General features: G+C 42.6%; 1 protein-coding gene across 2 annotated transcripts in view; it reads left to right on the top strand.

Annotated features, from left to right (window-relative positions):
- The window catches only part of LOC139754537 (transcription initiation factor TFIID subunit 10-like), a 105245-nt gene that overhangs the window by 79696 nt on the left and 8258 nt on the right, over window positions 1–17291 (top strand). Inside the window, exon 1 of one of the 2 annotated variants that reach the window (XM_071671853.1) lies at window positions 8139–8301. The exons of the other annotated variant lie outside the window; for it this stretch is intronic. Within the exon in view, the coding sequence (XP_071527954.1) occupies window positions 8154–8301 (148 nt within the window). The 5' untranslated portion in view covers window positions 8139–8153. Of the gene's footprint in view, window positions 1–8138; window positions 8302–17291 lie in introns of those variants that run through there. 2 annotated transcript variants of the gene reach the window in all.

Genomic DNA, 17291 nt, shown 5'->3' on the forward strand with positions numbered 1-17291 from the left:
CTCTCTCTCTCTCTCTCTCTCTCTCTCTCTCTCTCTCTCTCTCTCTCTCTCTCTCTCTCTCTCTCTCGTTTCATTTGTCTTCTGGGCGATGATTCCGGGCCAGGTAACCTCTGACGTCAGTAGAGGTTTATTTAGTCTGGACAACGTCTTATCTTGCATCTGTTTCAGAGTGACTTGAGCAAGAACGTTGATGACCTGACGCACCCGTAGTGACCTGAGGAGTAAGGGTCGGGTTTTGTTACCCGAGTGTCCTCTGACCCCACGTGGGTTACTATACCGGTAACCATCTCACTGCCTGCATCGTTACGGTGTACGATGCGATCCTGGCAACATCGACTGGTGCCTCTGTGTATTTTCCTCCATCTGTGATTTGTTACTATCTGCTTCTTCTGAAGATGTGTTGAAATACACGAAAGTGCTTGAGCAAATGTTCCTGCTTTGATTTTCCTTCGGGGTCTACAAGTATATATATATATATATATATATATATATATATATATATATATATATATATATATATATATATATTGCTTTGTCGCTGTCTCCCGCGTTAGCGATGTAGCGCAAGGAAACAGAGGAAAGAATGGCCCAACCCACCCACATACATATACATACATGTCCACACACGCCAATATACATACCTATACATCTCAACGTACACATATATATATACACACACAGACATATACATATATACACATGTACATAATTCATACTGTCTACCTTTATTCATTCCCATCGCCACCCCGCCACACATGAAATAAAAAAACCCTCCCCTCCTCATGTGTGCGAGGTAGCGCTAGGAAAAGACACCACATTCGTTCACACTGTGTGTGTGTGTGTGTGTGTGTGTGTGTGTGTGTGTACAGCTGATTCTGGTCACTTAGTCACATATCTCCACATCTCGATGGGTCGTATACGTGTACGTAGTCTTATATTGATCTACAACACCTGAAAATGATGTTCAAGATTTTTCTGTTTTAAGATGATGTTGATGGCCCCTAATGAGCCTGGGAGTGTGGATTGGCCTGAGACAAAAATATTACCCACTTCATCATCACCCTAAACACAGTGGAGACTCGTCTGATCTTTTGTTGTTTTAATAGTTTATTTATGCAGTAAGAATCAGTATAGAATAACAGAGGGAAATAATATTTAAGTAGTCACAAATAGAAATGACTAATATTAGTTGCAGCAAGAGATGTATTTTTCTTTTTTTTTTTAATCTCTTTAGTGTCTTTCAGCGTCTGAATAAGCGTTCGGAATGTGCAGTGTATCTGTGATTTCAATTTTGGAATTTTTGTGAAATTATTATTTTTCTTTTACATGGTCATCATTCTCATTTTAAATTTTATGCACTTATATATATATATATATATATATATATATATATATATATATATATATATATATATATATATATATATATATATATTCAAAATTGAGAGGGGAGGATTAAATTTTGAATATATATATATATATATATATATATATATATATATATATATATATATATATATATATATATATATTATATATATATATATATATATATATATATATATATATATATATATATATATATATATATATATATATCCTCCCCTCTCAATTTTTTTTTCTTTTTTCTTTCCCAAAAGAAGGAACAGAGAAGGGGGCCTGGTGAGGATATTCCCTAAAAGGCCCAGTCCTCTGTTCTTAACGCTACCTCGCTAATGCGGGAAATGGCGAATAGTATGAAAGAAAGAAAGATATTCAAAATGTTTCGAATGCACTTGTGGTGAGCGCTTCATGCCGTAACATTTCAGTGTAAGCAAGCTTAGATGCCGACAGGGTTTTTTGTACTGAGGCAGTTTAGTCTCATTAGCTCAACAGACTTAGTTTGTTTGTTTTTTGCTGTTGTTTTTTATGGTTGCAGCTGTTGTTGTTGATAATGATGATGACGATTTAGCTGCTTCACTAAGTGTTGTTATTGATGGTGACGTAACACAGCCTAGCTTGCACGTTCCGTCATCGGTTGCTGTCGGCGGTAACCCAGATTTGCGGCAATGTGGACGTGGGAAAAGAAAATATGATCACCTGAGAATTTTGTTGATTCGGTAAGAATAATCTGTCAGAAAAAAAAAAATGTATACAACATTGCACACCTGAATTTCTGAATATTTTGGTCGATTCTGATCACATTTGTTTTTTTTGGGATACGATTTTACCCGCATCGACCAACCGTGTAGTGAACCTAGGTGGTATATTGGATCGACCAGCTTTACAGTGAACCCAAATATATTGGATTGGCCAGCCTTACAGTGAACCCAGACTTATGAGATCGACCAACTTTACAGTGAACCCAAATATATTGGATTGACCAGCCTTACAGTGAACCCAGACTCATTGTATCGACCAGCCTTACAGTGAACCGAGAAATACTGGGATGAATGACCTTTGTGACCCCCAGCCATACTGGGATGAATAGCCTCTGTGACCCCGAGCCATATTGGATTGACCACTGGGACCTTGAGCCACGTAGATACAGTAGACCACGTTGCCTCTCTCTCTCTCTCTCTCTCTCTCTCTCTCTCTCTCTCTCTCTCTCTCTCTCTCTCTCCAGCCATATAAAGACGACCACCCGTATTGGGACGACCTGACAGACAGGGACTCAAACCAACGTTGACTTGGGCATCCTCAGCAAGAGTGTTCAGAGTGTAGTAAGGAAGCTGGATATGAACCTAATTCCTTTGCCAGAGAGATAAAAAAAAAATCAATGAGGAATGCAAGCACAACGCTTTTAGCTCTGAGGGCAGTGAGCAGTGTATAGGTCGACTTTAAAATGGTGGTGATGAAGAACAGCGGCAGCAGGAAGGTGGGTGGGGTCCCGAGCGAGGTATTGGCCCGACGCGCGCACAGCCACCACCAAGAACAACTCAACCCCCAGCGGATAAATATTTATCAGAGATCCAGGCTGGTGTGACGTGCAAGGCGACGGCCGTGAGAGAGGATGTAGGGCACGGTGAACCGCATTCTCGCTGATACAGTCAAATGGGAGGAAATGGGGAACTAGCGCGGGCTTGAATGGAAAACTGAAGAGATCTCACAACACGCCCTCGCCTCGGTCAGCTTCGGACTTGGGGGACGAAAGGGGGGGCTTCCCAAGGGCATGAGGCTCAATGCTTCCTCTGTAAGCCAAGATTGTGACACCAGCAACAACGTTACGCTACGTGGGGATGGGAGGAAAAACAAGTGATAGCGTATGTTGGGGCGGGAGTCCAGTCAGACTGGTGAGCCGACTAGTCTGTTGGACCACCACCACAAGTGGCGATCTAGACACCACCTCTGACCAGCCAGCATGCAAAGCCGGGCAACAGCGTGCTGTTGCTTGGACGATGGCGCGAGGTCATCCCGGCTAGATTCAACTTCGTTGCGCGGATTACAGTGATTACTGTGCTCCAGGGGGCTCATGTCAGCGTACGCTCATGGCTCATGAATGGCCTCATGCTGGGAGGTTAGGTGCCACTTTGCTTCACTTGTTTAGTCGCGGTAGAACCTTGTGACTACAGGCAAGTGAAGCTTAGAGAAATTCCCGGGATTCTTTGGAAGTGTGCCGTTAGCTGCCACAATCCGACATTGCTCCTGTGATCAGGAATGAAAGTGCGTGTGATAAAAAAAAAAAAAATAGCGCCTGAAAGATACATGAGAACTTAGAGGGCTTGCTCTTGATAACTTGCATCATCACAGAGATTGCCAGGTAGGAATAGATACCAAGAGAGTTCTTTCATAACTTAACTGAGACCTGCTCAGTGACCGCTCCGGCAGATAAGTGTACAGTTATCCTAGTACTGTAGGGATAATAAAAGCATTGCTAAGAGAGTCGGGCAGGGTATTGTATCTCGGGCTGGGCAAGTCGTGGTTCCCTGGGTCACACAACTGATCTAGCGGTGTACTGGGCAGCATTGTGGTTCCTGGTGTTTTTATGTTTTTTCTTGCTTGTATTACCGTTTTGTTGTACGTACAAACCGAGTCTATCACATACATAAAACATTGTATATATATATGAATGTAGGGAACATTTTTAAACGAATCTTATCCTCAGAATAATTGTTACTAGAACAGTTGACGAGGAATTTCGGTGTAAGCGTTGGTCAACAGAGCAACCAAGATTCCGAGAACATAAACATGAGAGTCCAGTGTGGGGCCGAGCGGGGTTTGGTGGGGCTGGCAGCTGGCCATCCCTACCCATCAGGAAACAGTCAGGCATTCACCCAGTCAGTCAGTAAGACGAGTGTCAGTCAGGCAGTTGGAGAGCCTAAAAGTTGACCAGTCAGATCGCTAACCAAATATTTGGCCAGTTAGCCAATCTGTCAGTAGGTCTGGTTGAAGATGTATCTACATCTGCTGCTTACAAAGACGTCTTGAGATGACACAGCACCGTGGGTAAACCCCAGTCAGTATTCTAGATTGCCGTAGAGACAGGGGTCACTAACTGAGGCGTCGTCGCTCCTCTCCCTCCCGCCTTACATAACGTGGTCATGGGTGTGTTGTTATGGCCTCACGCCTGTGTTTACACTTGGCTTGAAGGAGCAAGTCTCGGGAGGCGTTAAGTACAACCACATGTTACTTGTTGGAGGGGTAAAGGCTGAACAGACTATGCAATACTGGCCCACTTTTTATTTTTCCTGTTCATACTAGGTGTTTGCAGTCTGCGAATCATGTAAGCCAATAAGTGATGCGCAAAAGTTTAAGGCAGGTTGTTCGTTTTGCGTCCGTAGACAAACGCATGAAGCTTTTGTTTGCGCACAGTAGATAGCAAACGATGCCTTAGTGCAGGACAAAAGGGTTTGGTCTAGTATTCACCCCAGGTTGAGGAATGTAGATGTTTGTAGGTGCAGTATCTTAGGCTGCAGCTTGCTCTCGTAATATCAGACTTCCTTGGTGTAAACACCCACACCTGCACCCGCCATAGCCACCGCACGCATGCATACTTGCTGACACTCACGCCCTCCCCGAACCAAAGTCTGTTTATCTCTGGAGAGTTTTACCCGTTATGTACACTGCAGAAACTCTTGGATATGGCCTTAGTGTAGCGAAGGGTTATGATACCGAAATCGTCAGAGCTAGACACCGTGTTCCTAAAGTGTGTAAATTTCCTGTTTCGCATCTGTAGGTTAGAAATCGACTGAAATAACTAAGCTGAAAGCTTTCAGCTTGGGTAAGCAACACTTCAACATCATGTGGGGTTTTAATGGCTAATTTGGTTTAAGCGAGTCTTCACATGCAACTCAGCTTTCCCACGTCTCCTTCATCCTTTATCATTCTGAGTTGTAATTTGGAATCCAAACTTTACTGCCCTGGTAGTTTTTGTGAATTTGTGCAACACTGCAAACATTGCGTTTGTCAGTCTTTAGACCCCTTATGTAAGAGATAACGTTACATCCGTGGATGTTGGCAGATATGAATAATGTTATATTACTTAGTGGGAATTTGGGGATACTTTCTTTATTTGTCTTGGTGTTAGAGTCCATGTTGTTTTCGAAACGCGAATCTAAAGTCTAAATCTTTGGACAACAATTAGGGTTAGGTATCTTTTTTCTTTTTTTTTTTTGTCTGTGTAGGGTTACCCTAGGCTACATTTAGATGTGCGGCAGTGTTATACAACGGTATGTATTGCTTTTTAACCCGTCCCTAAAAAGTCTGGGGAAAATGTAACATTTCCTTGAGTGCTGGAATTTCCGTCGCCCTTTTTATAACATCGTATTTCCATTTTACACAGACTCCCTACCAGTCGGACTGTTCGTGTCATGTGGTTATCTAATCTCATTTTATATCCAGTTTCTAATTAACCATATAGATATGCCGATTTTTACAATCGTTTCTTCTAATTTTTTCTCGTGTATTTCTAAAGCTAACGACATTATTGTTTTATAGATTACTATGGCCTTGCAAGATATACACACTGCTGCGCTAAAACTTGAACGAGTGCTTTACAGCTTATGCTTTTAGTCAATCATCACGTACCTCCATAAGGGAAGTTGTGGACGCCAGGCAAACGAACCCTAACGCCACATATTTCAAGAGGTCGCTTAAGACCTTTCTTTCGTAGACTTAATGCTTGATCATTGTTAATTCTGGTAAAAAAAAAAAATGCTACTGGGTAAGGCTTTGTTTGATGTGTGCAGTGGGTGCTATAGAAGAATTTCGGTATAAGTCACCATTAAAAAAGTTTGACTTTCCCTGAAGCACTGTCTTTGCCCATCAGGATGTTCCCGACAAATGCAGGCTGACGTGTCTGTCCCCAGTACTTGTACTGTAAGAATGCGAAGGATGTTCCTTCACAGCATTTAGGGCAAGGAGAGTGAACCTAGTAACCATCGTAGCAAGATCGACTCACTTCACTTGGTTAGACTTAATGGAACAATTTAGGCTAAAGTGTAGCAGAACTAACAGTGCAGTAATAAGCAGTCAGCACAGCTGGCAAAAGTTTTTGTGAGAGGACAACTAAGTAGTCAAGGGATAATGTTGAATTTTGTCTACTTTTTTATTTGGGTATGATTGAGTTCACGTGCTTTTGAATAAATAAAAAACGGTTTATTGAATTCAAGCAGCCCTTCGGTTGAAACTAAACAGTTGAGGAATTATACAGTTAGGGGGGTCAAGATAATAACTAGTTAATCACAAAATAGTTTAAGATCAAGGTAGGGCTGGATACTTTAACGCTTTGGGGAAGCACTTGAGTGAGTTCTCTGTGTACATAGTGCAGAAAATTTACTTCAAAATTTTATGGTTTACACATACATTTAGTGGTGATTCGTTGAACATTACGTGATGTGAACTTACATAGTGGTTGAATTGCAGGGGTCCTGTGTTGACATACATTATGTAGTTTATAGGTGAACATTAAGAGATGTTACATACCGGTTGAATTGCAGTAGTATTGTGTTTACATTATGTATTTAATGGGAAACAGTAAGTGATGTAAAGTTACATGTGTTGAACTTCAGTGATACTGTGTTGACGTATTATGCATTTAATGGTGAACATCAAGTGATATGAATATTCTCACGTTGGTTGCGTTACAGTGAAATACACATAAGTAGAAAACTAAACTGCTTGCTTAGCTGTGTGTGTGTATATATATATATATATATATATATATATATATATATATATATATATATATATATATATATATATAGTTTTTATGTGTAGGTACAAAAGCATATACACACTCTTTAGCTTATGCCAGATATCCAATTATTAGACTAGAGCCTATGGAAAGATGAATGGCTGGGTGGACTCTGGACCGGCTGCGGCGACCAGGATTCGAGCCTATGCAGGTTTAATCCCAGTTGTCCCTTGTAGGAGTAACGGTCAGTAGCGGTAATCGCTACACCACGGACATCCGTATATTTGCAGTTGCCATGAGTATGTCGGTATCAAAGTGCAAGCCAGGTTCATCTCGTGTTTAATTACTGTGAATACTCTGCTACTCATTTTCTGTCTTGCACGAGACGACAGACTTTGGCTGGTTTATTTCGAAGTTTGAATGCCTGGTTTATATGATGGTATGTCAAATGCCTGTAATGTCTTGTATATTTGGCCATAGGTAAGTGTGGGGATATTGCAAGATGCGTGTAATGTTAGTTATGTGCAATGCCATGGGTAAGTAGTGTGGACTTTGCATGTAGCGACATACATGCTGCCAAATGTATTATGTCAGGAAAGTTCGTGGTTCACAGTGCCAAATGTTCTCATGTGTTTGGAGCCAGATGCTGGAATTCAACGTGAATATTGTTGTTGCTTGTGTGTGTGATTATTGTTTTACTGAATATGATTACTGTTTATGTGATAAGGGGAGAGTTTTATGCTCTCGTTGCCCCAAACCATGCCTTTACTCCTGTGTAAACACACCCCAGCCAAAGTCAGGTACCCATTTATCGCCCAGCCCCGAGGGGAGGATGAACACCTGGCTTGGGTGAAAGCTGACTGCCGCTCCCAGGATTAGAATCCATGTGGGCCCTATCCCAAGCGGGCGAATGATGACTTGGACAGTTCTTCTCAACCACTACACCATGTATGTGTGTGTGTGTGTGTGTGTGAGTGTGTGTGTGTGTGTCACCAGACACCCCAGGTGGACGCCGTCGAGGGTTTGGTGTCAGGTCCATATGGAGGTGCCAACTCCACACCCGACTGGTCATGACAACCCGACACCCTCCTTCATCATCCGGTTCCTAGGACCCAGTCGACATAACATCATAATATTCCCACCTGAATATTACTCCCGGCGAGGGGTAGGGCCACTAGATCACTCCAGTAAGTAGCTTGGCCATTAGGTCATCCCCAGCAAGGAGCAGGGCTGCTAGTCCACCTCTGTATTAGCTACTAGATCGACCCCAGCAAGCAGCCGGGCCACTAAGCCACCCCCCCCCCCCCAGCAAACAGTGTGGGTAATTGATAACATAGCAACCCATATTAGTAATTTACGTAGTCATCGAGCCGCAGCCAGTAAGGCTCCGAGACTATCTATGCAGATAAGGCTACAAGGTGAAGATTGAGGCTACAGGATGAGAACGATGTTTGGATGACTGATTTTTGCTGCACTCCTACTCCATCTTGTGGCATTGGCGCAAAACAGGATGCAGATTGCTCAAAAAGGTCCAGGGATTGGGCTTCGATAAATCAAAGCAGCTTGGAGCTGGTGGGAGCAAGGGTGTGATAGAAGGCTCGTGCAACGAGTCTTTTATTTTCTCAAAGTAAGCAAACCATGGCAGGCAGGACGTTGGGTGGGAACCTTCACGCACGCTGACCACAACAATCGTGGTTTCCTCACGTATATATTTTGCAACTTGAGAGTTATAACACCGCGGAAGCATGTTCCCAGATTATTCCAGACGAATCGTAGGATCTCTTACATCAATATCAGTGTCACAAGCACTTGCAGCAGCTGAGGATACGTCAATGGGGTGTACATCGAACTGCAACAATGGACGAGTTGTCTGGTTTTAGATTGACGCTTTTTCTTTTTTTTTTTTCTAGCCCACCGTGGACAGGATGCCTCATTGAGTTGTAAAGCAACTGCAACAGTGAACATATTATCTCACTTAAACACAGAGATTAACGACCGTCAGATGTGGCGACGGCCGCTAGAATGATTTAAACAATAACTGTCGCGTACTTTCACCTAACGCGAGGGCTTTAGATAGGTTAGTGTGGTGGTAGTAATATCTTGTTGGAGGTGCTCGTATGACCTGGCTTGACCATAACGACTCACTCTCTCCCAATTACCAACGCTCATTCTCACACTTTCCCGGTCATTACTAATTATTTTCTCACTCCCAGATACCACCGTTGACTCGTGCACTCTTCCAGTGAGTGCTGCTGATATTCTCAAACTCTCAGCTACCATTATTCACTTACAGACTTTTTGCATCACTACTAACATTCACACACCCCGGGCTACCACACCTTATTCAAGTAGCCAGCATTGCTCACTTTTCTACACTACCCCAACCACCAGCGCCTCAACTTCCCTCCTAGCTACCATGCTTACTAACGCTCTCAGCCCCTATGCTCACTCTCGTCCAGCTACCAAAGCTCACTTTCATTTCCCGGCCACAAGATCTTACACTCTCATAGCTACCACCGCTCGCTTTCACACTCTCCTAGCCATCATAATATATTTTTACACTCAGCCGTCACTGCTCACTTTTACACTCAACTACCATCTGACACACTCACCCAGACATCAACCGTTCTCTCTCAACCAACTGTCGTTGCCAACGCTGCTCACTCACATTGTGTAAGGGTAGCAGCACTGGTCGGTGGCATTAACAGTTTTAGTGTTAAGCAGTACGTGGTGGGTGGTAAGAAGGGTTACAATGGGTGGCAGGACAAGGTTGTTTGGGTTACACATTTTGCTATTAGTGTAAGTGTGCCCCTACCCCATAGTGGCAAGCATGACTCGCCTTGCATGTGCCAAGCTTCCTGGTGTAGATCTGGCTGTAATCCTGTATTTCCTTCCTTGAGACACTTGCATTCATAATTGATTCAGAATGATCTGAAATATTGCCCATAACTATGTTAATATAGATATTTTAAATTTACCTTTCCTTACCTAACTATAAAAGGCCCCCTTTTATAGGCTCCTGCAGTGCTCAGGAAACTGGTCATATATATTGGTATCACAGATCAGGAAGTGCAGTGACTTCTTTTTATATATCTTTATTCGGTGTTTTAAGTGTGGAAGATGTATCTTCGGCATAAGGGATCTTGTGATATGTTGAATCTGTATTTGTAATGCTGGAGATGTATGTTTACCAGAACGAATATGAGAAAGTTCGATGTATGTTAGCCATAACGAAGATTAGAAAATATAATTTTGTACATGTCTGGGGAATGTGGTTTTGTGGTGGTGCTTAACATTAGGTTGAAGGGCAGTTCATGAGTACTTGAGTCATTTCAGTGCATGTTTTTGTGATTATTGGGTGTTAGTGGTTGGTTCTGGAGTGGCTTTGAATGCAAAAGGTCTAGTGCTCTTCCAAAGAATTGAGTGCCAGACTCATTGAGGTGGGATTTTACTCGAAGGATTTTTGTCTCATTATGCAGATGTAAAATGCGTGTAGTGATGTACTGTTCAGGTTGGAGATTAATTATTTTAGAGAATACTAACATATTTTCTTGTCCAAGTAAGTGTTTTGAGGACATTTAATTTGGTTAATGCTTTTTGTGATGTTTACAGTGGGTGTGAATGTCCTATTTGTAATGGTTGACTGTTCATGGAGACAGGAGGGTGTAGGTTGGATTAATTTCTGTCAGTGGTTAAAAGGGTGATATCACAGTAAATCTTTGTGGTGATGCAGATTTTCCATTTTGAGTGCCATTTTGATATTTTTATATGCTTATCACGTTTATTACCTTTGAAATCTCATAACCATTTTGGTTAAGAATTATGAACTTTTATCAACTTTGGTCTTCAAATTGTGTGATGAGTTATATATATATTTGTTGATGGTCAAATAGCACAAGATGCTTTGATGTAATTGTAGATCAACTGCTTATTGAAAGGACTTTCATTCTGTAGTCTGCAGGTAAGTCTGCTCCTTGGAGAACTCCATTCTAGAGCCTGAGGGCTATCGAGGTGAAGCCCATGACACTGACCATGGCTTTGTACCCAGCTATGGAGAAGCTGTCAATTAGGTAGTGTATGAGAATCTGTGGGGCAGTGTCAGATGTTTTGTTGATATCTTTTGCCACTAACACTGTAAGAGAGGGAGGGGTGTGGCTGCTTAAAGCCATTCAGGATGTCTGAATGATGTCCACACCAATTCAGTCCACCTTGCTCAGCTCTCAGTCATACTTTACTTACTACATCACCTCTCTGTTACACTGTCATTCCCTACACAATCAACCCTCATCACAACATATCGTCATCAAGCATTTCATTCCCAACACATCTACTCTCTTCAGTTGTTTTACATTTAGGGCCCATGCTTCACACTCATACAGCACTTTAGGGACTGTTGCAGTGTCACACACACCCATCCTTATCCTCATACACAGAGATCTCTCTTTTCTAACCCTTATCATGGCACCCAGAACTTTTGCCTCCTCATCCACATTGTGGCTCATTTCAGTTCCCAGTGATCCACCTCATGCAGTTTCTACTCTGACATTTAAAGTATTCCACATCCTCCAAGTTTTCTGTCCAACTCACATTCAAAACAACCTGTCTCATCTCCCTGCTAAACAACAGAACTTAAACATTTATTTGCATTAATTCTCGCCTAACTCCTTTCACACACACTTCCAACCTTATACACCAGCTTCTGCAGTTTCTCACAAGGGTATGCTACCAGAGCTGTGTCATATGACATCTCCCAGCCTCTTTGCCCTCAGTGCCCTGACATCTCCCAGCCTCTTTCCCCCCCAGTGCCCATCTCTCAAAGACTCGTTCGTATTTAACTCCCTCACCAGCCCATCAATAAACAGTCATAGTGGCATTGGTGACATGACACACACTTGAAGGAGACAAAAATTCACTTGGAACCATTCACCCTCTCTTCCTAGAATTCTAGCACATTAACTTTTCTCTGCATATAAAAACTTCTCTGCTTTTGGTAACTGTCCTCTCACATCATATATACATACGTAGCACCTTCTGCAAGACATCTCTGTCAACCCTATCATATGCATTCTCTAGATCCGTAAATGTTACTTACAAATCCCTCTCTTTCTGTTATTTCACACGAGTTTGTCAAAGCAAACACCTGGTTCATACATTCTCAACCACTACAGAAGCTACACAGTTTGATGATCAGTGCATGCCACTAACCTCTCAATTTTTCCTGCACAGCTTAGCAGGTATACTAAACAGACTTTTACATCTGTAATCTGTCCAATACATATAAATATTCTTTTATTATTATACTCAGTCGCTGTCTTCTGCATTAGCGAGGTAGCGTAAGGAAACAGACGAAAGAATGGCTCAACCCACCCACATACACATGTATATACATAAACGTCCGCACATGCACATATACAGACCTATACTTTTCAGCATATACATATACATACACAGACAGAGGATGTGTGGATCAGGTGTTTGCTTTGAAGAATGTATGTGAGAAATACTTAGAAAAGCAAATGGATTTGTATGTGGCATTTATGGATCTGGAGAAGGCATATGATAGAGTTGATAAAGATGCTCTGTGGAAGGTATTAAGAATATATGGTGTGGGAGGCAAGTTGTTAGAAGCAGTGAAAAGTTTTTATCGAGGATGTAAGGCATGTGTACATGTAGGAAGAGAGGAAAGTGATTGGTTCTCAGTGAATGTAGGTTTGCGGCAGGGGTGTGTGATGTCTCCATGGTTGTTTAATTTGTTTATGGATGGGGTTGTTAGGGAGGTGAATGCAAGAGTTTTGGAAAGAGGGGCAAGTATGAAGTCTGTTGGGGATGAGAGAGCTTGGGAAGTGAGTCAGTTGTTGTTCGCTGATGATACAGCGCTGGTGGCTGATTCATGTGAGAAACTGCAGAAGCTGGTGACTGAGTTTGGTAAAGTGTGTGAAAGAAGAAAGTTAAGAGTAAATGTGAATAAGAGCAAGGTTATTAGGTACAGTAGGGTTGAGGGTCAAGTCAGTTGGGAGGTGAGTTTGAATGGAGAAAAACTGGAGGAAGTGAAGTGTTTTAGATATCTGGGAGTGGATCTGGCAGCGGATGGAACCATGGAAGCAGAAGTGGATCATAGGGTGGGGGAGGGGGCGAAAATCTGGGAGCCTTGAAGAATGTGTGGAAGTCGAGAACATTATCTCGGAAAGCAAAAATGGGTATGTTTGAAGGAATAGTGGTTCCAACAATGTTGTATGGTTGCGAGGCGTGGGCTATGGATAGAGTTGTGCGCAGGAGGATGGATGTGCTGGAAATGAGATGTTTGAGGACAATGTGTGGTGTGAGGTGGTTTGATCGAGTAAGTAACGTAAGGGTAAGAGAGATGTGTGGAAATAAAAAGAGCGTGGTTGAGAGAGCAGGAGAGGGTGTTTTGAAATGGTTCGGGCACATGGAGAGAATGAGTGAGGAAAGATTGACCAAGAGAATATATGTGTCGGAGGTGGAGGGAACGAGGAGAAGAGGGAGACCAAATTGGAGGTGGAAAGATGGAGTGAAAAAGATTTTGTGTGATCGGGGCCTGAACATGCAGGAGGGTGAAAGGAGGGCAAGGAATAGAGTGAATTGGAGCGATGTGGTATACCGGAGTTGACGTGCTGTCAATGGATTGAATCAAGGCATGTGAAGCGTCTGGGGTAAACCATGGAAAGCTGTGTAGGTATGTATATTTGCGTGTGTGGACGTATGTATATACATGTGTATGGGGGTGGGTTGGGCCATTTCTTTCGTCTGTTTCCTTGCGCTACCTCGCAAACGCGGGAGAATAAAAAGATGTTCTGGAAGGAGGTAAATAAAGTGCGTAAGACAAGGGAGCAAATGGGGAGGTGATAAGTAGTGGTGATGTGAGAAGGAGATGGAGTGAGTATTTTGAAGGTTAGTTGAATGTGTTTGATGATAGAGTGGCAGATATAGGGTGTTTTGGTCGAGGTGGTGTGCAAAGTGAAAGGGTTAGGGTAAATGATTTGGTAAACAGAGAAGAGGTAGTAAAAGCTTTGTGGAAGATGAAAGCCGGCAAGGCAACAGGTTTGGATGGTATTGCAGTGGAATTTATTAAAAAAGGGGGTGACTGTATTATTGACTGGTTGGTAAGGTTATTTAATGTATGTATGACTCATGGTGAGGTGCCTGAGGATTGGCGGAATGCGTGCATAGTGCCATTGTACAAAGGCAAAGGGGATAAGAGTGAGTGCTCAAATTACAGAGGTATAAGTTTGTTGAGTATTCCTGGTAAGTTATATGGGAGGGTATTGATTGAGAGGGTGAAGGCATGTACAGAGCATCAGATTGGGGAAGAGCAGTGTGGTTTCAGAAGTGGTAGAGGATGTGTGGATCAGGTGTTTGCTTTGAAGAATGTATGTGAGAAATACTTAGAAAAGCAAATGGATTTGTATGTAGCATTTATGGATCTGGAGAAGGCATATGATAGAGTTGATAGAGATGCTCTGTGGAAGGTATTAAGAATATATGGTGTGGGAGGCAAGTTGCTAGAAGCAGTGAAAAGTTTTTATCGAGGATGTAAGGCATGTGTACGTGTAGGAAGAGAGGAAAGTGATTGGTTCTCAGTGAATGTAGGTTTGCGGCAGGGGTGTGTGATGTCTCCATGGTTGTTTAATTTGTTTATGGATGGGGTTGTTAGGGAGGTGAATGCAAGAGTTTTGGAAAGAGGGGCAAGTATGAAGTCTTTTGGGGATGAAAGAGCTTGGGAAGTGAGTCAGTTGTTGTTCGCTGATGATACAGCACTGGTGGCTGATTCATGTGAGAAACTGCAGAAGCTGGTGACTGAGTTTGGTAAAGTGTGTGAAAGAAGAAAGTTAAGAGTAAATGTGAATAAGAGCAATAAGAATAAGAGGGTCAAGTCAATTAGGAGGTAAGTTTGAATTGAGAAAAACTGGAGGAAGTAAAGTGTTTTAGATATCTGGGAGTGGATCTGGCAGTGGATGGAACCATGGAAGCGGAAGTAGATCATAGGGTGGGGGAGGGGGTGAAAATCCTGGGAGCCTTGAAGAATGTGTGGAAGTCGAGAACATTATCTCGGAAAGCAAAAATGGGTATGTTTGAAGGAATAGTGGTTCCAACAATGTTGTATGGTTGCGAGGCGTGGGCTATGGATAGAGTTGTGCGCAGGAGGATGGATGTGCTGGGAATGAGATGTTTAAGGACGATGTGTGAGGTGGTTTGATCGAGTAAGTAACGTAAGGGTAAGAGAGATGTGTGGAAATAAAAAGAGCGTGGTTGAGAGAGCAGAAGAGGGTGTTTTGAAATGGTTTGGGCACATGGAGAGAATGAGTGAGGAAAGATTGACCAAGAGGATATATGTGTCAGAGGTGGAGGGAACGAGGAGAAGTGGGAGACCAAATTGGAGGTGGAAAGATGGAGTGAAAAAGATTTTGTGTGATCGGGGCCTGAACATGCAGGAGGGTGAAAGGAGGGCAAGGAATAGAGTGAATTGGAGCGATGTGGTATACAGGGGTTGACGTGCTGTCAGTGGATTGAATCAAGGCATGTGAAGCGTCTGGGGTAAACCATGGAAAGCTGTGTAGGTATGTATATTTGTGTGTGTGGACGTATGTATATACATGTGTATGGGGGTGGGTTGGGCCATTTCTTTCGCCTGTTTCCTTGCGCTACCTCGCAAACGCGGGAGACAGCAAAAAAAAAAAATTATATATATATATATATATATATATTTTTTTTTTTTTTTTTTTTTTATACTTTGTCGCTGTCTCCCGCGTTTGCGAGGTAGCGCAAGGAAACAGACGAAAGAAATGGCCCAACCCCCCCCCCCATACACATGTACATACACACGTCCACACACGCAAATATACATACCTACACAGCTTTCCATGGTTTACCCCAGACGCTTCACATGCCTTGATTCAATCCACTGACAGCACGTCAACCCCTGTATACCACATCGCTCCAATTCACTCTATTCCTTGCCCTCCTTTCACCCTCCTGCATGTTCAGGCCCCGATCACACAAAATCTTTTTCACTCCATCTTTCCACCTCCAATTTGGTCTCCCTCTTCTCCTCGTTCCCTCCACCTCCGACACATATATCCTCTTGGTCAATCTTTCCTCACTCATTCTCTCCATGTGCCCAAACCATTTCAAAACACCCTCTTCTGCTCTCTCAACCACGCTCTTTTTATTTCCACACATCTCTCTTACCCTTACGTTACTTACTCGATCAAACCACCTCACACCACACATTGTCCTCAAACATCTCATTTCCAGCACATCCATCCTCCTGCGCACAACTCTATCCATAGCCCACGCCTCGCAACCATACAACATTGTTGGAACCACTATTCCTTCAAACATACCCATTTTTGCTTTCCGAGATAATGTTTTCGACTTCCACACATTCTTCAAGGCCCCCAGAATTTTCACCCCCTCCCCCACCCTATGATCCTCTTCCGCTTCCATGGTTCCATCCGCTGCCAGATCCACTCCCAGATATCTAAAACACTTCACTTCCTCTAGTTTTTCTCCATTCAAACTCACCTCCCAATTGACTTGACCCTCAACCCTACTGTACCTAATAACCTTGCTCTTATTCACATTTACTCTTAACTTTCTTCTTCCACACACTTTACCAAACTCAGTCACCAGCTTCTGCAGTTTCTCACATGAATCAGCCACCAGCGCTGTATCATCAGCGAACAACAACTGACTCACTTCCCAAGCTCTCTCATCCCCAACAGACTTCATACTTGCAAGTATATATATATATATATATATATATATATATATATATATATATATATATATATATATATATTTTCTTTCAAACTATTCGCCATTTCCCGCATTAGCGAGGTAGCGTTAAGAACAGAGGACTGGGCCTTTGAGGGAATACCCTCACCTGGCCCAATTCTCTGTTCCTTCTTTTGGAAAAAAAAAAACGAGAGGGGAGGATTTCCAGCCCCCCGCTCCCTCCCCTTTTAGTCGCCTTCTACGACACGCAGGGAATACGTGGGAAGTATTCTTAATCCCCTATCCCCAGGGATAATATATATATATATATATATATATATATATATATATATATATATATATATATATATATATATATTTTTTTCATACTATTCGCCATTTCCCGCGATAGTGAGGTAGCGTTAAGAACAGAGGACTGGGC

This window comes from Panulirus ornatus, chromosome 17 (genome assembly GCF_036320965.1).
Source record: "Panulirus ornatus isolate Po-2019 chromosome 17, ASM3632096v1, whole genome shotgun sequence".
Taxonomy (NCBI): Eukaryota; Metazoa; Arthropoda; class Malacostraca; order Decapoda; family Palinuridae; genus Panulirus; species Panulirus ornatus.